At 38.2% G+C, this 21073-nt stretch overlaps 2 protein-coding genes across 3 annotated transcripts; both read right to left on the bottom strand.

The window, feature by feature from the left end:
• Positions 1 to 3891: 3891 nt before the first annotated feature.
• LOC122654419 (protein NDL1-like) lies at positions 3892 to 7972 on the bottom strand. Its single transcript, XM_043848498.1, has 12 exons — positions 7788 to 7972; positions 6241 to 6340; positions 5994 to 6091; positions 5753 to 5841; positions 5388 to 5448; positions 5206 to 5292; positions 5010 to 5087; positions 4854 to 4910; positions 4665 to 4720; positions 4401 to 4536; positions 4028 to 4262; positions 3892 to 3987 (listed from the first exon to the last, which is right to left on the bottom strand). Exons 1-11 carry the CDS (start codon positions 7845 to 7847, stop codon positions 4041 to 4043), a joined length of 1044 nt encoding a protein of 347 aa, XP_043704433.1. The 5' UTR covers positions 7848 to 7972; the 3' UTR covers positions 3892 to 3987; positions 4028 to 4040.
• Positions 7973 to 16030: 8058 nt separating this feature from the next.
• On the bottom strand, positions 16031 to 20264 carry LOC122654418. Of its 2 annotated transcripts, XM_043848496.1 has the most exons (6): positions 19277 to 20264; positions 18734 to 18786; positions 17098 to 17264; positions 16862 to 17013; positions 16261 to 16741; positions 16031 to 16185 (listed from the first exon to the last, which is right to left on the bottom strand). In XM_043848496.1, exons 1-5 carry the CDS (start codon positions 20097 to 20099, stop codon positions 16281 to 16283), a joined length of 1656 nt encoding a protein of 551 aa, XP_043704431.1. In that variant the 5' UTR covers positions 20100 to 20264; the 3' UTR covers positions 16031 to 16185; positions 16261 to 16280. The 2 variants fall into 2 exon arrangements, with proteins under 2 accessions (XP_043704431.1, XP_043704430.1); XM_043848495.1 differs by having other exon boundaries at positions 16031 to 16741; positions 19277 to 20263.
• Between the last annotated feature and the right edge of the window lie 809 nt (positions 20265 to 21073).

Genomic DNA, 21073 nt, shown 5'->3' with positions numbered 1-21073 from the left:
ACATGATCGGATTAAAAGTTTGGGATTTATTCTCCTGTCATAGGAGGTCTTTCAGTTTCAGTTTCAAGATTTGAAATTTGTATAAGAAAATTGATTAAGGGTTTTGGGTTATTTTGATTTGAAATTTGTTTAAGAAAAGAGAATTCCTTTCTGAAATCCATTAGGGTTTGAATCAGAAATTGGGTTGTAGGAAGGAGGAAGAGGGTAAAAGGGTCACTTCACTACCCTGAAATCGATTAGGGTTTGAATCTGATTTTTTTTTGGTGAAATTGGGTTTGAATCTCAAATTGGGTTGTAGGAAGAAGAAGGAGACAGAGGGTAACATGGTCACTTCATTACCCTTTAAGGGTAGTTTAGGTATTACAAAAAAAAATTAACTGATGACATCATCACTAAACTAACGGACAGGACCTACTTGAAAGAAATGGTAAAATACAGGGGGTGTCAAGTAATTGTTTCAAACGTTGGTAATCGTAAGCAAAATGGTCATAGTACAGGGGGCGTCCTCTGTGTCTATCTCTTTTCACTTTTTTTAAATGATCTCTTTATCTTGTACGATGTTTCGTCTAATGTTCCCCATTGGTGTCGTCTGCTAGTTTACTGCACACATCCATGTGTCCCTATCCCTTTCCCAAAAACATATATGAAAAGGGTTTTGCCTAATCTAACAATAATGGCTATCTTATTCGAATGGTGTACTCTTAGAACTGGAAAACCCGTACAGTAAGAGAATGAAATGTTAAAATTTAGGAAAAAAACATAGAATGGGTACTACGTACAAACATTGGAACGTGCAAAAATATCATCCTAGCCCTCATGAAATCAAAAAATTACATCTAAATTGATGCGCTTACGTGCAATCTCATTAACCCTTGTACTGGTGTAGGGGCTGCACGACCAAACAACAGTCCCTGGCCTTAAAATTTATTTGAAATTACATTGGATTGTGATGTCTCAGTCATTGTACGTGAGGTTAGCTACTTCACAACCTAAACAGCTTCTTTATTTTCATTACTTCTAGGTGCAAGAATTGCCCACATAACAATAGCATCATGTGGGAAGTGTTATCCCAAAAGACATTAAAATACTCCCTCGATCTATCCGAGTCCAACTTGTTTGCTACATATGTTTAGCTCATAATTTGGCAAATAGAACTAAGACTGAGAACCTTAGAATGGTTGTAACTATGGGTGAAATAGGTCGGGTTGGGTCGGGATTTTAAAACCCTGGCCCAACCTTGAGTCTTCTTAATTCAATCTAAGCCCAACCCGGCCCTAGGTCGGGCTGAGATATCTCAGCCCACGCCCAACCCTGTCGGGCTCAGCCCAGCCCGACCTTGATTGACTTTGATCGGGACAGGTTGGCTCTTATTTTTGCTAGGGTCTAGTTGGCCTTGACTTGCCTTACTTTTTTGTCATTTACATCATCCTATATGCATTAAAAAACAACAATGAGACACATATGATTGGGTATTGGTTTGTTTTATACTCAATTGACTATTAGACTTTTCTTTGGATTAAAAAACTTAGCCCAATCTTAAAATTTTAAATATTTTCATTCAATAGATAATTAACCTTTTTTTAATAAATCAGTGGATAATTAGATACTAAACAAAAAATTGCAAAATATAAACAATAATTTGTACAACATAACATCACACAGGTCGGGCCGGGCTGGGCTTAGCTCGATTCCTCAACCCTGACCCAGTCCAACCCTAACCCAGGGCTTGAAAATTTCAACCCTAACCCACCTCAAGGTGAAAAAATCCAGCCCAGGCACTGTTCGGGCTCAGGCGGACAGGACCAAATTTACACCCCTAGTTGTAACTTGTAATTGAGAATGTGGATTCTCTTTTGAATTAATTTTATGGGAAAAAGAACCATGTCCGGCAGTGTGGCCTACGCCAGCACTCTAATGAGTCTATCTCTCTCCTCAAAACAAGGGGACAGAGGTGTCTTTTCATATGGGAAGGAGAGAAATAGACTCATGGGAGTGCTGGCGTAGACCGGACTCCCGGACAAAAAACTACTTCCTTAATTTTATTTACTTTCTCATAAAAAAAGTCTAACTTGTTTACTATGCCATGGGCTCTACAAGCCCCACACTAAGCCTCATAGATTGTTCCTTATTGTATGGTTCATTTGGTAATAAAGTTTTTAAAAAATCCGAATCAAGCTTCGAATCAAAACGGAGGAGGCCAGTTCCAGTTCAATCCGATTTAACTAACTTTGACCTAACAAACCACAATTTGGAGAATTAAAAAAGGACAAAAAAATAATGAAGAACAAGGAAAAAATTTAAAAGATATATCAAGTCAACTTAGGAATTGATACATAGTTTAATTCCAGTTATAATCTTAGATAGTTCTCTATCCAAAACCAACCAGACAAAAGGTGGTTTCACACAGGTTGACCATCTTGTTCTTTCAATTTTTAAATTCACTATACAAATCAGGTTAAGGGTATGTTTGAAATGTAATTTCAGAATAGATTCTGGCTCTAAAATACATTCTGAAGCAAGAATATAAACAAAAATCGAAATCTCCGAGAATGTATACCAAACACAACCTGGAAACTTGAAATGAATAACAAGATCAAACTCCATTTATTCTTATTAGGGAAAGAGAATGACATGGGCGTGCCACCCATGCACCTGACACAAGGGTAAGCGAATGATCATCGTACCCCCCTAGAACCTTGAAAATAATTAAGCGTATAACGATCATTTTGTGTACCCTAGTGTCAGGGTACAAGGGCGCCTAGACGATATATCTAGCACAAACAAGTGGCGCTCTTTCTCCCTTCTTATTAAAATCAATTTGAAATCAGATAGAATCAATCGGACTCGGTCAGATTCAGTCTAAACTCAATAAATGGAAATCAAAATTAATTGAAATTAGGGTCAATTGATTCCTAGTCAGATGGACCATTTTCGATCCAAAACATGGTAGCCACTAGGCACTAACCATGTTTGAAACTATTTTCCCCCAACAAACCGATTGATTGCTCATCATGAAATCGGGATTAAACCCAAAAAAAAAAAATAGGAGAGGGATGGGTCATTAAAGTCCTTTTATTTATTTATTCTACTTTGTTTTTATTTTTTTTAAGGGAGAGAAGAAAGCGTGAGAAGTAGCTGGCAGAGCGGCTAATCCGCAAGCAATGATAAGAAGCCAGCCCATACCCACTACATAGTCACGTGGGCTTTGGCATTGGGTTCCACCTTTCACACTTCACTTTTTTTTTTTTTTGGTAAATTCCTTCACACTTCGATCCAAAGTAGGTTAAGCAACCATATAAACCCTTAAAAAATTCCTAAAATTAATGTCCCACTTTGATATTCAAATATGGAGAAAGCTCTCTACCAAGACCAAGTTGGAGATGAGAAGAGACTTAAATTTTGTGAATATGGAAACATCGATTTGGGAAATTTTTCCTAAACTCCTAGCACAATGATGACCCTGGTTCACAAATTTAAGTTTGAGAATGGCAGAATATGGGATCCAAACATAGCCGTTTTTTATTTTTTTAAATAAAAGAAGAATCTACGTAACTGTATCAATCGATTCGTATCAGTCAGCCGATCGAATCCCGACACATAACACCATGGCAATAACTGGAATGAGTCCACTACCCGTCTGCCATACAACACAATTTCTTTTCTTTCTATTATTTTAATTTTTTATTAAAATAATATTCACGTAGGCATAAATAATTTTTATCCGCAAAGGATTTACATCCACAGATCAGATCTCAACGACTTTTAGGACTACAAATGAATGAATAAAATCCCTCCATCTCTCTCACCTATATACTCTTGTTTTCTATTTTACTCTCTTTACTTTGTATCTACACCCACACCCAAAGAATCATGCCATTTTCCACCCATCATCTCCGCCTTCTGTCCCTCGTTGGCAACCAAAAAAACGGATTTCCTCCCAGCCCCAACTAGTATGTACGATTACAACAGTCAAAATTACACCTCTAGCTTCGTCCCTGACTCCCTGCACCTGCACCTGCACCTGCACCTGCGCGCTTCTGTCACACTTGCAGTGAAACCCGTGTCTTTATGGGTTTCAGCTTCAAGCCCATGCTTTCTGGCGAGAGCAGCTCCGGTGAGATGCACGATGGACTCAACGGACTCCTGGGGCTGTCACTTAGCTGGCTTGGTCTGTATAGCCCATATCCCATGAAGAAATACTCCATTGGTATCAACATTGCATGGGGCTGCTCTTCCGTCACCATTGATCCACATGCCTGAACCTGCCCGTCCCGCAACCCACACATTGTTTCATAAGTTAGGCTTTCCCCTATTATTCTCTAACGGACCAATTCAGCACTCGATGTGCATGCATGCTTGGTTTTGTACGCTTTAATGAATCAATTACAAACATTACATACCTCCACCAATGCACTGTATCTTCTATCAAGTTTTGCGGTCATGTGGAGAGCTTCAGAGTGGAAAGGAGAGTTTTCACCCACAAAGACTAGTGTTCGACAGTGTAATTTCTTCAATCCATCAGTAATGTCACGTCTCCTGCTTTGAAAAAACATCAAAGAGAGGACACATTCAAATTCTAACTCTTACTCTTACCATACTTACACTCGTAGTAGCAGAATATGTGGATACAGTGAGACACTAAGCAAATATCAAACGAGTTTTACCCATTAATCGCCTGAAGAAATCGCAATACATTTGCACTCTGCCTCTCATCCAACAACTGCATTAACAAGCACAGGATAAATGTCAAGTGGTAATTCCTCTTGACTGACCACTATCAACAATATAGAGAATTGCACTGACATGTGGGGGTGTGTGTGTGTATGCGGGAGAGAGAGAGATGGAGAACTCACACTTCTGCATGCCTGCACAATATCTGAGTCTGGGACTTGTCCACTACCTCGAACTTCCTAACAGTACATAAGCAAATCCCAACACTCAATCCACTATACACAGGGAAATCAGCATTACAAACAGGTTATGAAACTAACAACATCTGCACCAAGTACCTTGCTAAAGTACCGCTGAAGCAAGCATTCTTTCATCATATTACACATTCCATAGAAGTAGAGCAAGTTTATCATCACCTGTAGATGAGATGCAATCTTAATTTTGAGATGACAGTACTGTAAAATTAAAAGGAAAAAAAAAAAATCAAAATGCTGCTTTTAAAGTGGATGATAGCAAAGGGAACATAGAAGTAACCTTATTATACAACCATTCCGTCCAAGACGGTGCTTTACATAGGGGAGAAACAAGTATCAAACCAATGACTCGTTCCCTATATTTCATCTGCAACAACAGAACATTTACAAATATAGAAATTAGAACCAAACCAAAAGTTACTTTATAGCAACCAAAACACAATCAACCACGCGTCAACATACCGCAAATAGTGTAAGGATGTAAGCACCGGCTGTAACCCCCATACACATCACTGCACCAAGCCTAAAAGCAGAAAATAGTATGCACATTCCATTAGAAGCAAATTATTTTTCAAATAACATGTAATTAGCCAGAAGGGATTTATATTTCCTTTTCTTCCTCCACCCAGGAATATTTTAAAGACTCTATACAGCCTTCCAGAGCAAACTGAATGCCTATTTAAGGCAGAATTACTGGTGGAACACTGGAACAGAGACATAACTAGAGAGAAAATTATAAAGACTGACCCTAACAAGGAAGTAAGCCATGCATGACTAATTATAAACCCAAACAAATAAATAAAATGCAAGTCTGCTATAGAAATTACCCAAAGAAATCGAGAACATCAGCAACCTGTTCTGCTAAGTCATCAACAGAAGCCAGAGGGATGTCAGAAGAAAGTGCGGCAGCACCCAACTGCAAGAACTCTTGAAGAAAGGGCCAAAAGAGAAATCATGTGAACAATAAAATTCCAGGGTAGAATGGCATATTGTAGCACATCGGAGAAAAAAAATTCAGAAAAATAACAACAATATAAGTACTGCAATCAAGTCAACAAAGTTACCGACCTGATGCCCAGGAGGACTAATATGATAAATGCAGAAGTTGTAGAGCAACAAAGATGCGGCTTCTGGACAAAAGAATAATCCTTGGAAACAGGACATATCTGGTCAAAGACATACAGAATCACACAGAATTATCATATTCATCCTTGAAAATATGTAAATAAAGAGGCAATCGACTTTTGAACGAGGTCTAATATTTCATAATTAAGAAGTGACACTCCAAACGACAAAAGATGAGCACTGAACTTACGATTTAGAGCTAAATCAGGATAAGTAACAAGTGCTGGTTTATCCTGGTCTCCAAACACCACAACAGACACAGGACCATGGCCAGTTTGTACAATATGTTCCTGAAGGCATACAGCACAAAGAACAATGTCTTCTTAGAAAGTTAAAAACCATATACAGATCAAAAACCATGAGGATACAAACACGAAATAGGACTGGAATAAAAGAAGCTGGTAGGCTAATTGAAGAAGTAACCATTCCCCGTTTAACTGTACATGACTTTCAGCACCAAACACTATCAGAAAATAAATAATTCAAGCCGATCTAGTAAAACGGACATCCCTAAAAGAGCCTTGGCATATGCAAGGATCCATACTGGATAAACCTACACTATCTTGCTATATGTCCACTATATGACAAATTATAGAAAATATATAAAAAAAAAAGAAGGTAAAGCTCAATCATTGGGTGTCTCAGCAAGCTGTAAAGAGAACCTTCAAAGTATAATTTTTTTTAAAGAAAAGCTGTAAAAGAACAGTTTAGTGGGAGACTATGGCAGCTAATAACATTGCCACAAAATAATCAAAAGGTGAACTGCTTAGCCAAAAAAATTGATAATAAGACAATAAAAATAAGCAGAAAAATAAAAGAACAACGCCAATAGCTTTACCTTTTCTTTCAAATACTAGTTTGTAAACCAAAGCAAACCAACAACCCCCCCCCCCCCCTCCCCAAAAAACAATGAAAAGGAAAAATAGAAAGAATCTCAAAGTTTCCATAATCAGCAAGAAACCAACTAATCCAAAAACAAAAAGTTCCACACGAGACCCTCAATTTCGTAGATTAACAGAAAAACTGCTTTCTTCTCCTTCTCCATTGCCTCCTGGCACTGCTATGCAAATGCAGCATAACAGACCAAGTCAAAAGCAAAAGATCATGCAGAGACATAAAAGGGCATTAGCTATATAAATTTTAAGGGTCTACCAAACCCGTCCGCAGAGGAAATTAAATTTGTAAAACAATAGGAATCCATCATTTTGAATAGAAAAGATCCGGTAATTTAGTAATTAAGCCAATCAAAACGAAGACAACTTCCACGGGCAACAGAAAATCAGAAAAAATTTCGAACGAATTAGAAGAATACATTAGCAGCTTCTTCTGAACCAAAAACAAGAATTAAAAAGCTCAAAGAAAATCAATTCTCCGCTCCCTCCAATAATGCAATACCAGAAATCAACAAACAAACCCTAAATAAAAAATTAATACATTCAAAATCTATACAATAAACTACGAAACTAAAATGACAACCTCCCTCACAATCAAGCGAAACGAGAGAGAGAGAGAGAGAGAGAATTATTTAAAAAAAATGCGAAGCAGAAATCGTTCAAACAACGAACAAAATGTCAAAGGAAAACTCCAATCATTCAAAAATCTTAAGATCTGGATATTTAAAGATTGAAAATTCCCCAAACATCACTCGAAAATAAAAAACAGATAGACTCGAGAAATGATACATAATAATTTTGGAAATCAGAACGAAAGAACAAACAATAAATTTCGAAATCTAACCCTTCCACCAAGAGAGATCGTCTCCATATCAACGGAAACCGAATCGCTCGAATCTGCCATGGCCGTGTATTTCTTGTGTCTGAAAGGCGAGAGACAGACAGAAACTCCGCTTGCCTCTCGCGCTTCTTCTCCTTTCCACTCTTCAAAGAAATTTTCGTCTAAGGCTTTGCCGTCTTTTATATGAAGCGATCTTCTCTTCTCTCTCTTTCGTTCTCCCGCCTCTCTCCTCTCTCTCTCTCTCTCTCTCTCTCTTTTCTATAACTGACACCCCACCGACGCTTTTCCCTCACCAGCTGCGGAGGGGACCCCGTACTAAAAGGATTTAACCTGAGACCATGGTCAATATAACCATGGTTAGAGACCGACAGACTGGAGTTCTCTCTTTGATTAAGTTCAGTTTTTACGGTTGATTGGTTGAAACAATTTTTTATTCTTTTTTCGTCTCGTTAGACTTTTGGTTTGACTAAATAACGGAGACTCCCTCTTTTCCGGACTCAAGAGGCCCGATTTCCAGGTCCGGATACATGACCCGTTTTTTTTTGTATATATTTAATCTTATTCAATACTTAATAGCTATATAACATAAAGTTACTAACAAAAAATAAGGATTGATGTTGGCTTATCGCATGGCCCTAACACCAACATGGGCCAATGAGAGTCCACGAAGCAGCATTAATCGGGGGGATTTTTCATTTTGTAAGGGGGTAGGAAGGTCATTACAAAGGATTGTGCCTGGCACAAACTACATGTGCCTAGTTAGCATTTTTTTTTTCTTTCAATTATTTATATGTTAAGAAATATATATTTGGGGCTTATTTGAGTGTTTTAGTGCCCAGAATTGTGAAGGAATGAATTGGATTATCTCTTTATTAATGGAACCATATCTTAGTTTTGGAACCATGTAATAAACATTATAGTTTTAGGATTGTTACTCTCAAAATGAAACCATTTAAGATCGATATTGGTATTGATCAGATATTCATCACTAACATGAGTATGAAATCCCAAATATACCCTTAATTCAAAGGGTATGGTTCTAGACAGTATTTGATATGCAGTCTTGGAATGCATTCTAAGTCGATTTCACATTCTCCTGTGATAAATACAGAGAATACAAAATCGACTTAAAATGCATTCTAATACCTATGGTATCAGCATCTTGAAAGCAAAATTGTTGGATACACCGATATAGATAGATATTCTTCACTCTACCTAATACCAAACCAAATGATTCTAAATTGACACCCTTGGATGATTCATTCATGTAAGAACATTAGAAGCACATCATAAGGTCCAATGTCCTCCATCATTAACCAACGACCATAAACTATTTTGATTCCGTAACAATTAATAAAAACAAATTTATAAAAAAAATGTAATAAATTATGGCTAAGCAATCATTACTTCTTGTATTAGTATGACAAAATTTTTCTTATTTAGCTTTCTAATCACCAGCAACCCCCGAAGTGATTGATTGGTAGGATTCCACTTTAAAAGAAAAGTAATGAAGGTGACTCTCTATTCTCTATTTCTCTTTTTTTCTTTAAGCTAGACGGGTGTGGCCCCCCACTCACTCGCCTGTCACCATCATTAGTCGTAATGTATGATTACTAATTGGTAATTTGAGTTGAGAGATTCAATGATTAACATTACAAATTGTCCCATTCATTTGAGGAATCATATAACAGCAGCCATCTCACTCAGACTGAGTCGGGTCTTGTTTCGAGATCCAGATCCGGAGATGGACCGATTTATTAAGTAATTGGTTGGTAAGGTAGATGGTCTCTGGCCACAAAGCCAGATGGCCGTAGGGGGTGGAAAGGTGTAAAGTGTAAAACATATAATGGCATGTCAAAAATGTGAGTGGCAGGTTCAAGCTATCTATATTGTATCGGCCGATATGTATCGTTGTAAACATGATAGGCATCATAATGGAATTGTTATCCTCTCCTGTTATAACACGGTATTGTAACGCATCGTATGACTGTTGCAGAGACCATGTGCACCATGTGGGGCATGCTATGCCACATGGCCTCTGCAGTGTCACACGATGCGTTACAGTACCGTGCTATAATAGGAGAGGATAAAAAGTCATCATAATGGCCTATGTTCAATGGTAAGTTTTGTTGAATTCAATTACGAAAGTAGTTTTCCATCCTATGTTAATTCTGAAGTCATGGTTGAGGTATTAGACACGGATCGATCGTATCAGATGATCTAGATAAGTATTGGCACAAATCAATCTCGATACTTAGTTGATCCCGTATCGATGGAACAGTACAAACCAGATGTAAAACTAAAACTGTCAATAAAAGTTATTATTTTTTTTTAGAAATTTTTATTATGTTACTATCGGTCTGGTTTTTCATTTCAATAAGTTCAATTCAATTTTGATTTGTTCTGCGCAAGCAACCGGTTCAGGCTAAACTTAGACGTCTTTAGGTTAACCCCTCAAAGACCATGGAACAAATTAATCATACACATTGTAGTACGGGGAGCTATTATCATGGATCAAGGTATCAAGTATCACTTGTACTTGGTACCAATACGAATTGGATAAATTAGCTACAAAGTGATTAGTTTTTGAGATTTCGTTCAATTTCGACCAGATACAGATCGATACAGCCTAATCTATATCAGTATTTACAGTGAATGATACGACAACCGATACCAATACCTATAATCTTGGATATTATGGAAATCAATATGGAGAAATATCAACATCCACCAATGTGATGGATCATGATAGATCAAATAGTAAAATGGCAATGTTAGTGCTTAACGTGAGGCCAAATCATATATAACCAATTGAGTGGGTGACATTCTTAGTCGTAGAGTGACATTTTCTCATTAACATTCCATAATTGTCTCACCATTACATAACATTTCTTATAATATTGAGATAAGATTAATTAATCATTCTTCTTGCATAAATTTAGAAACCTAAAATCGGATTTGGGCGAACTAAACAAGTGTTAGGTGTAACCAATAATCCATATGTGCTGGAGAATATTATCTATTCCTTTATGAGTAGTCTTATATTACATCCTTAGTACTACGGGTGTCAATCTGAGTCAGAATTAGGAATCGGATTGGAACCAATCGAATAAAATCCAGAATCGATTATTTAATAGGTCAGTTCCTTGCCATTAGAATGATTTATATTTTAGAATTAGAAACGGACCAAAATGATTAACTGGTTTAAGGACCGAAAGTATTTAAGAATTGTTAACAAACAATTTAAGGACCGTTTATGAACCTATTACCTCAAATTGGTAATAAAACCAAGACCAAAATCTTTTGAAACAGTGAAACCGAAAATTCCTTAACGTCTGGCTTTCGGTTTGGTCTAACAACAGACTGAAACCGGTCAGCCCAACCAAAACTGGACCAAATCGACGGATTGACACAGTTAAACCATACCTTAAGAATCAAACCGAATCGACCCGACCCATATTGGACAGCCGTAGCAGATTGAATGGCTTTGCAAAATGCAAATACAAATTGGTGAAGTCAATGTTAGGTGATTTCTGGTCATGGGTGGGGCAACGTAATGTACCCATACCGTACCCCGCAACGTATCACATCAATCCTTTACCCTCAATTGTCCTTGTCTGAGAGTTGAGAGAGTACAGACAAGGTGTGTCGGTGCAATTACAATAAATAGGAGCACGTGGCAAATAATTTATGGTAGAGATCGCGAGTTGCGAACTAACATCATTCATAAGAAATGAAATGGTACGCGGCAGGTACACGTTGATGATGGAAGTGAACGACTTGAAGAGGGTTTTAATTCCCGTGTCTCTCTCACGTATATTTTAAACCTACTCCCCATTAACATATCATTGATTATCATCACGCGCGTGCATCTGCGTTTTTGGCGTGTGACTTTATTTATTTTCGAGTGGCGCTCTATCTCTTCACGAGGTAAAACCTTGTCTGCCCCTCTCCTCTTTTGACACGTATTAATTCTTTTTTTTTTTTTAATATAAAACATATGAAAGACGGATTGGGGATCCTACTTACGGACCTTTAGCACGTGCGGTTCCTGTCCGCTACAGTTCCTACAATTTTGTAATAATGGGGTCAAAATGATGATTCCACCCTTTGATCGAACACTCTACCCGGGTGGAGTCTATCCCCTCTTGTCAGAGGATTGTAGGAACCGTACCGAGCAGAGAATCGTAGATGTTAAAAATTTTCATCCATGATTTTACTGCACGGTATCGGATCACAATCATCATGTGAACTGATTAGATATTAATATGGATCAGTTCGAACTAGAATCAATGTTTTAATGCCATAACCCTAGAATTTTTATCTTGTCCTGTTCCCTGCCTGAACAGGACCGTCCAGTCCCCTCATAAGGGGCACGAAATGACGACTTAACCTCCCTCGGGCAATGTGTTCAAGTAAGGGGTTAGGTTGTCATTTTGCACCCCCTATGAGGGGACTGGACGATCCTGTTCGGGCAGGGAACATGAGACGATAACGATTCCATAACCCAAGTGATCTGGATCGACCAAAATCGAGATTGACATCGGCTGTTTTAATTAGTATTGGCCAAACCCATCAAGACTTTAGAAACCCTAAGTAACTTAATGCAAAAATAATCAGCATTGAGATCCCAAATGGATCTATATCATCTTTAGGAAGCTCATAATCTGTCAAAGGTTTAAACCCTTGGGGGTCGGTCTTCATCAATTCCAGTTTAAATCGGTTCAAACTCCTATAAAATGAAATCGGAAAAAAAGGCATAGAGATCCGTGTGCATTCATGACTCATCCAAAATATGGTTATGGGAATCGGGGTCAATCAATTCCAATTTGAATCTAATTTTAATTCGGATAAAACAAATTGTTTTATTTGTGGGGAAAGAGAATACATGCAAAATGACTGCCATACTCCCGGGATTTTCTGCCTGTTCATGGGGGTACGCCCATCATTTTGCGTGCCCCAGTATTTGGGGGGAAAGGGCAGCAGAACACATGCACACAGGTAGCATTTTTTCTCCCTTAATTTGTGTTAATCATAAATGAGTAATTAGAGACATTCAAAAACCAATCCCTTGGTGTATGTTTTTTAACTAATGATATCATTTTGGTAAAACAAAAACAAAGAAAAATGTCAAGTGGAATTTTTGAAGATCAATATTGGAATTAAAAGGTTTTATAATAAGTAGAACAACAACAGAGTATATATTCTATAACTTTAATAAAAACAATAGGACTGAGTTTACTATAAGGAATTACTGCAAAGGGAATTTTTAAGTGTCTAGGTTCAATCATAAATAAAGAATGAAAAGTAGAGATGATGTTGTATAAAGTTATGTGATCGACGTATTCCTTTCAAAAATCTCAAAACAAAAAATTTATTAGAAATTTATACGACCATCAATGATATATAGAGCTGAATGTTAGGCATGGAAGTAAAAATATATAAATTAACTTTGTGTAGCTGAAATGAAGTTGTTGAGATGGATGAATTGTAAAACTAGAAAGGATAAAATAAAGAATCAATAAATTACAGTTAATTTAAGAATAAATCCCATACATTATGTTGGGATAAGACTTAGTTGACTTGTATAACAAAGTTACCAAACCAATTCATCAATTCTAATTGTACTATTGTGGTACATATATTTTACAAGTGAAATAAATGTATAATGTATCAAGGCAAAAGGTTTTATGCACGGTCGGAGCAAGGTCAAGCACAGACCTTTGCCATTGGACGAAAGGGGGTCGAAACACCATCCCCACCCATTTGATGCATTGTCACCCCCCCCCCTAAAGTGGCCGTGCATGAAAACCCTCCCCTTGAAATAATATTGGAGACTATTTCATGATTTTAAGTTTTTTTGCCATTGAGTTTAATTGTTATTTTGGAAGGAAAGAATTGTTTGCTTCATGCGTTGAGTTTCAATTGATACAATGAATTAGAATTTAGAGAAAATTACATGCAGCCCCCCAGGAGTTTGAAACAATATCAAACCATCGGAAATATTTTCACTTTAACGTGCACCCACCTGGAATTTGGACGACTTACAAATAAGCCCCTACTGTCAAGTGTAAAACGTAATTGTAGTTAAACTTTTCTAAAACCCTATTTTACCTTCAGTAATTTACATTGATCTTTTTACCCTTATGAGAGATAACCATAGCCCAAACCCATCTCTCCCAAAACCAAATTTCCATTGTCATCTTCCTCCTCCGGCAATCTGAGCACAAACACCACTGCAACTCATGTTTTTCTATTATCATTTCGTTTATCTGGGTTTTGAAGAATAAAGAAGCTGAGCACAGTCATGGCCGATGTCACCAATGTCTGCACAATTTCCTCCCCATCTCCTTCTTCTCCACCCGGGTTTCCTCTTCTTCTTCCTAATCTTCTTCTATTTTTTCTACTCCACTTTTCTTTGCACCACAGCCGACAATGGATTCCAGAGAGCTTGAGAAAAAATGAAGGCAACCAATGGATTCTGATTCTGTGTTGGATTTGGAAAAATGGGAATAAAAGAAAAGAAATAGGGATCCGCTGGTTATTGGGAGGGAAAATGGAAAAGGAAATCAAAGACAGGATGGGATCAGAAATGATAAATTAGTTGAGGATGGGTGTGGTCATGGCTGGAATTCAGATTGAGGTTTTGTTTAGACAAGGATGTGGGTTAGATTAAAAGTGAAAAGAAATGGAGATGAGAATCGGTGATGGTGGGATGAGGGTTTTTAGAATGAAAATGATAAAAAAATAAAAAAGAATAGGGATGAAAGGAGAAATAGGGGTTAGTGGAGATGATGGTGGTTTTAGCAGAGATAGGTTTTGAGAGAGGGTTGGTGATGGGGTTTCGGAAATGGAAGATGTATTTGCTTTTGGGATTAGATAGAGAAAATGGGTGGACATTGGTGACATCGGCCATGACTGTGCAAAGGGGTAAGTACACGGCGGTGGAGAGACTAATCTTCACCGGAGGGTGGCTGGGCCAGGGGATGTCCGTCGGTGATGGTTTGGTCTTCTGCAACCTTCGCCAGAGGTGGTGTGTAGCAAAACCCTAAATCGATTTAGGGATTTTTTGTTTGGAGGAGAAGATGTAAAAAGGGTAAAATGGTAATTGAATTAAATCACTGTTGGAAAAAGGGTAAAACGGTCTTTTTACTTACAAAACTAACAGTTTACTAACACCGTGAGCCATTAGGGGGTTTTTTGAAATAGTGAAACTAGGGGAGGTGGTTTGATATTGTTTCAAACTATTGGGGGGGTGCATGTAATTTACTCTAGAATTTATTATCTAATAATTGTGTTAACTTTACCTTAATGTGAATGAATCTTTTATCTTGATCTGATGTTCCCAAGCCTGCAATTTATTATTTACCATACCGGGGGAAAAAATACAAAGCCCAAACCCAAAGATGGGCTTAAATAATTTAACTTGATTTGGGCTCAAAGACATTCTCAAACCTAAGGTCGGGCTGGGCATGTCGCAAGCCCTTCTAGACCTAGGGTTGGGCTCGAGCCACTCCAGCATGCTTGAACCACTGATGCCACCCCAATGTAACACCAATGAGTCAATGACATCAGGGTTCAAAGAATCCGAATCAGATAGGCCGAAAGAATCGGCCAGTTTGCATCGCACGCTAGCAGATATGGAATAGTATAGAATTCTATTATAGGATGACTTGGGCAATTGTAGGGTTTTTTTAACCGATTCAGCCCAATTCTGGCCAATCTGGAACAGGATCGGAACAGAATCGGTGGCGACTGATTCAGGTTTCGATTTCGAACTCATGCACCTTGAATGAGATGGATGATAGATTCCCTATCACATGAACCAGTGAACCACCCTTGTACTGCGCTGTGCATAGCAGATAATCAAAAGGTCACCAAGCATTGTTAGTCAACAGGATTAATATAGGAAAATCTATAACAGGTTTTTATACAAATTCTCCACACACCAATCGAGATCCTTCCAAGAAAACCATCCATATCATAGCAGTATTTACCAAAGCAAAAGTGAGAGGCTAAATTAGACCCAATTGCTAGTGCATGAAGAGTATAACCTCAATCAACTGAAAACCTATCGATGGATGGCTCAAGTATATATCAAATTGTATGAAATACAAAATTTTCTTTTACAAAGAAAAGAAATAGAAAGAGTAGGGAAAAAGGTACATGGCTAAGACAAACAATGCCCGACGCCTTGATGACTTTCCAGCTATGATCAATTTGACTAGAACAGGCCAATGGAATGATTTTGAACATAGAATGTCATTCAAGTACTGACATTGAATCATGCTAAAAGCAGCCAAATGAAAAACCTATCTCCCATTGCTATAGCATGCTCAAAGTGCATCTACCTACCATGGAACTGAACAGCTGTTTGAATGGTGGACCAGTAGTGTGTTGTCTCAAAGACACTTCAGACTGCTTGAAGCTGATGTGAACATGAAAATCCACCAAAAGCACAATAACTAGGACCAACCTTTCTGCTTCAATCAAACCTTACAGTTCAGTTTCTTCCATTTCTTCATCAGAGAGTGGATTTTTCACCTCACTAGAACTACTACTCTGACCATCAACATCAGTAGAAGATGGGAACTTTCCTTTAGCAGAGTCATAAGTAAGTTGATACTTCATAAACTTGACTTGTGTCTCCCCTTCAACCCTCCCTTCTCTCTGTTTCCGTCTTCTATCATTTGTTGTGAACTTCATTGTATGAGCAGCAGTCAAAAATGCAGCATCCATGGATTCCATCATTTCGTGATCTCCCTCAACTTTCTTTTCCGCTTCTCCCTTGTTGTCAATGTAAAATAGGACATCACAATCTCCCAACTGGCTGTCTGGCTTTGACACTGAGTATTCATTGTCAACTTTCGACATATCAAGCACTAACTTAGGACGGAATTTTGCAATGTAGTGATCAAATACTCTTGCCCCTCGGTCTTCAAGGTTTAGCATCCACTCTGGAGCATAATATTTAGTTTATCATCAGAAATAGGCAGGAAGTATCTGTTGCAAATCACCTGATAGCTCAGATGAATAATAAAATAAATGATGACGACAGAAATATCAATCATACTTACTGATAAGAGCTTGAGGTGTCGAAACATTTGGTTTGCTCATCTTTCCCTCAATGCCAATCTGATCAGTGGCCCACCTAATCAACTGCGAAGGTAGACGAGACCTAGCAAAGGCATTTATATAAGAAATTGCAGTTTTATGATCCCCATTCGCCCTGTAACCAGTCAAATGATAAGAATTAGCATTCTAAAGTTTAAGTAGCAGCTACCAATCATATCTTAAGTCATAAACCTCTTACTTGACAACCCGAATGGCTTCATGCGCAACAATTAACCTTGTGATAGCAAGAGTTCTCATGCGGTCAGCAGGTAGATGGATCCCATTTTCAGGATTGAGAAAAGAATACTCCACCAATATCACAACATCATAGAGGACCCCTCGCAAAAATGCTTCATCTTCAGAACTCTGAAATGAGACAAATGTTTCAACCACATAATGAATATAACAAGATTGATAAAATGATGCTCCTCGAAAACCAAGAATACCTGAATATCCAATAAATAAGATTAATTTTTTTCTTTATTGATTGACTGCTAGTTGATACCTGATGGTTCAAAGCATAGTTACACAGACCTGACTGGACTGTCGGTCAAAATGGGTTGACCAGAACTAACCACCTTGCAGCTTCTGGTTTCCCATTTATCTTTATGGTTTTTAGATTAATAGAAGGCAAAAGTTTTCCTAGTCGGGCACAACTAGAGAAGTAGAGAGGTTCTCCAAACAGGGTTGCCACATTGAACATCGTGGCAATTCCTACCAGTGGATATCTAGGTAATGGTCTGATTTGCCAAATGCAAATTTCAGAATCAAATTCAATCACATAGCCTCCATTGTATTGGTATTTTCATTCATAATTTTCAGCTGTTCATATATTACCGTACACCCTCCCATAGCCCTGGATTTTCCAAAGCTTCATTTTGCCACTATGCCACCTCCAATTAGGTTGAAAGTTGACATGTGAGCAAGAGACACTTGCATCTCCATAAAATTTTAGCCCCATTGGACATCCCACATGATAGGACTAGTACCCATCTCGAGAACCTCTCCATACATACTGATTAGGAAACCTGCAGCCCAAAAGAAAAGCTGGACCGCTTTTGGTTTGCCATCAAGTCTAGTTTTCAGAACAATGTTTTCAAACAGGTTAATGACCATCTGGAGCCACCTTCCAGATCCAGTTCCCCAGTTTGATTAATGGTTTTAAATGAAAACCAGCAGTTAATAAAATTAACCCAAAAAAAGGGGACCCCTTATTGGTTCAAGATCAGTCTGGTTTTCAGAACTATGCTTCAAATAGGTTAGTGGCCATCCAAACAACTAAGAAAGAAGCAGGACACTGTTATAACCAACTGAATAAATGCCATACAGCTAATTTTTATATGGTGTCCCCACTTTTATCCATCAATAATATTCTATTCTTTATATATCAAATAAAACTAATATATGGCCCAAAAATACTTACTTTCTCGAATTCATGTCCAAAGTTTTCCAATCATTTGTAATTACAATAAAAGGATTTAAGGAAGAAATTGTAGCAGAGGTGCCAGAAAATATCAACATACCCTGTATAATATCTAAACCATGCAATGATGCTAACCAAACTTATTTAAATCAACTACTTACCCGTCCACTTTCCAAATAATAATAGCCATAGAAACCATTAAAATATTTCTCCACCTTCGAAGCTCATGAAAGGTAATTTGAATGATATACGGAAATTAAAAGAACTTTCACAAGTTATCAGTAACCATAGGATGAATAGGTGCTGAGACATCTAATGAAATTTCAGGGAGACTATAATCATCTAATGAAAGCAAGAAATCCCCCAAAAAATGGATGGAGTTGAATAAAATTTTCAAGGAAGATATACTGACCAATAAAACGGTGACAGGCAAAAGAGGATCCAGCAGCATCCTGGCAAGGGTCACTGGTGGAAAGAAGTATGAAATCAGGAAGAAAGCACCATGGTTAAATAATGAAGGCAAGCTTAGCCAAGAAAGAATTAGTCAGCAGTTAACGAAAGAAAACTCTTCTGAGTCCTATTTGTTTAAAGTATCTATCTATCTATATGGAAAATCCGAAACAAAATACCATTTATTAAATTTAAATCATCACCAGGGCCAAAATTCCAACATTTAAAAAAAAAACAGAGAGAAAACAATTTCTGGGCACTAGAAAGGTGCAACCAGGCACGGACGCACACACTCACATACACAGAGGAAATCACTCTTAAAGTGGTCCTAGATTGAATGAGAATTAGCTAATCACTAGGAGTGATAAAAAGATGTAGGTGAACAGATTCCCAGCGAAGGAGACAACTATCCAAAGAATCTTACGGTAATTTAACACTGGAAAGGTGTCCAAGGTAGTTTAACTGAAAATTCAGAAGATAATCAGCAAGAGGAAAATGATCATACCAAAGAAGTAAGAATTCCGAAATCCAGTCACGGAACAAACTGCCCAAGTCCTCAAATCTTTCTTCAACTCTTCTCTCGAAAGCCCAGCTCGAAACCTCAAGCAGAGTCTCAGCAAGAAAGCCTCAACGATAACCACACCAGTCAGATACCCTACCACGCATTCTCCTCCAGCAAGACCTTGGAGAATATCCTCACTAACGAGTGGGAAAAGCATCCTCAAATCTTCCCGAACGTCACGGTTCCGTTCCAATCGATCAGTCATCCAGACACGAATCAAATCTGTGAAACAAGGAAGCAGAGCAACCGACGCATCTTCTTCATCAGAACCCTTGCTACAACAAATGCTAATATAGCTAACAATTCCTTCGATCAAACCCTCGATTTCTCTCGTCACTTTCTTCTCCGCCTTGGAAGACAACTTCTTCTCCGGCAAATCAACAACAGATTGGTACAGCTCAAATAGAACTGGAGCAAGTACAGCGATGCTCTTCAAGCCATCACACGAAGCAGAACAAGCGGCAAGTAGCTGGAACAGATCCTTTGCCATCAGAACTCGACTCTGGGGATCATGTCCCACTAAATTACCACCACGAAAGCTGACAGCAGAGTAAAACCAGATTATCTCTAGAGGTGGATTAACCCTAGCTTGCAGTAGACGGAAGAAAATTGAACTAAAACCAGAAAAATCAGAAATTCCTTTCCGGCATTGGTCTAAGAAACGCTCTATGGATTCTTTTAGCATGATTTCGTAATTCTCTCCCACAACAAGCCCCAAATCCGGCGATTTAGCACCGTTCGAGTATTCGACGACAGCTACATCCATCGCTAGCACTAGAAAAACAGATCAAAAAATGATTCAGTAGGTCAAAAGCTTCAGATAGAGATCGAAACTTCGACGTTCAAACGGGTAGAAACGTATCAGAGAAAGTGAGCAACAACGCGCGCGCAAAGCCCAACTTAATCGATTCGAAAAGGAATATGGAGGAGGCGGAGGGTTTCTAGGGTTTAAGCCTTTTTTAGGCTTAACGGGTCTCGTTCGAATTCGGAACCAAGAGAGTTTAGAGAAAATTTAACTCTTGCTAACTTGCGCGGCTTGGCTGATCGGGTGTCACCTACGCCTCCTCAGTCCTCCCTCCAAAGCGCCACAAGTGCGCTATTTATTTAACGGTCAGATTTCAAAAAGTAGGGATGGGTTTCTACTTTCTCTTTTGCGCAACGGTTCTAAACTTGGAATCGGGTCCGAATCGGTCTCTTTTGATTTTAAACTCGGAATCCAATGATATAGTCACAACAAAACCAAGAGATTGATCAATGCTTTTGGGAGATTGGATTGATTGAATCGGATAATTCTGGCTGATTAAGGGTATTTTGCCGATTCTAGATCATTTGTGTCCGATTCAAATCAGAATTAGATTGAAATGGGGGTGATCAATTCCAATCTCTTGACCCATAATGCCAATGATGGATTAATAATAAATCAAATCGGACCAAACGATTTGGGATTGGGACAGATTGGAATCGACAGAGGCAGATCATTCTGATCGATCCTTGTACAGAAACTACCCTATTAGATCAAAAGGACGATTCCAGGGTCAATCTAGATAGATTTCAATCCAATTTGGATCAAAATCGACTGATCTTGATCCTGATTATAGGGCTTTAAACTCTAGAGCCAACCCTTTCCAAACTTCATTTGAGAAGTCATTGTCAATATCTCCCCATAAAGCAAATTACTCCTACCTTTATTTTCTAGATTTCTAAAATACCTAGTTTTCCCTTGAAAGTGAAATCAAGCCT

Source organism: Telopea speciosissima, chromosome 3 (genome assembly GCF_018873765.1).
Source record: "Telopea speciosissima isolate NSW1024214 ecotype Mountain lineage chromosome 3, Tspe_v1, whole genome shotgun sequence".
NCBI classification, from domain to species: domain Eukaryota; kingdom Viridiplantae; phylum Streptophyta; class Magnoliopsida; order Proteales; family Proteaceae; genus Telopea; species Telopea speciosissima.
This window is presented reverse-complemented; position numbering and strand designations above follow the sequence as displayed.

Bases quoted from the DNA above. Each gene is read 5' to 3' on its own strand.
- LOC122654418 (XM_043848496.1), bottom strand. From the start codon at position 20,099: ATGGATGTAGCTGTCGTCGAATACTCGAACGGTGCTAAATCGCCGGAT. The intron at 17,014-17,097 runs GTAAGAGGTTTA...GACTGGTTACAG, and splicing joins GAAGCCATTCGGGTTGTCAA to GGCGAATGGGGATCATAAAA. The intron at 16,742-16,861 runs GTAAGTATGATT...ATTATGCTCCAG, and splicing joins GACACCTCAAGCTCTTATCA to AGTGGATGCTAAACCTTGAA.
- LOC122654419 (XM_043848498.1), bottom strand. From the start codon at position 7,847: ATGGCAGATTCGAGCGATTCGGTTTCCGTTGATATGGAGACGATCTCT. The intron at 5,842-5,993 runs GTCGGTAACTTT...GAGTTCTTGCAG, and splicing joins TTAGTCCTCCTGGGCATCAG to TTGGGTGCTGCCGCACTTTC. The intron at 4,537-4,664 runs GTAAAACTCGTT...TTTTCAAAGCAG, and splicing joins TTTCTTCAGGCGATTAATGG to GAGACGTGACATTACTGATG.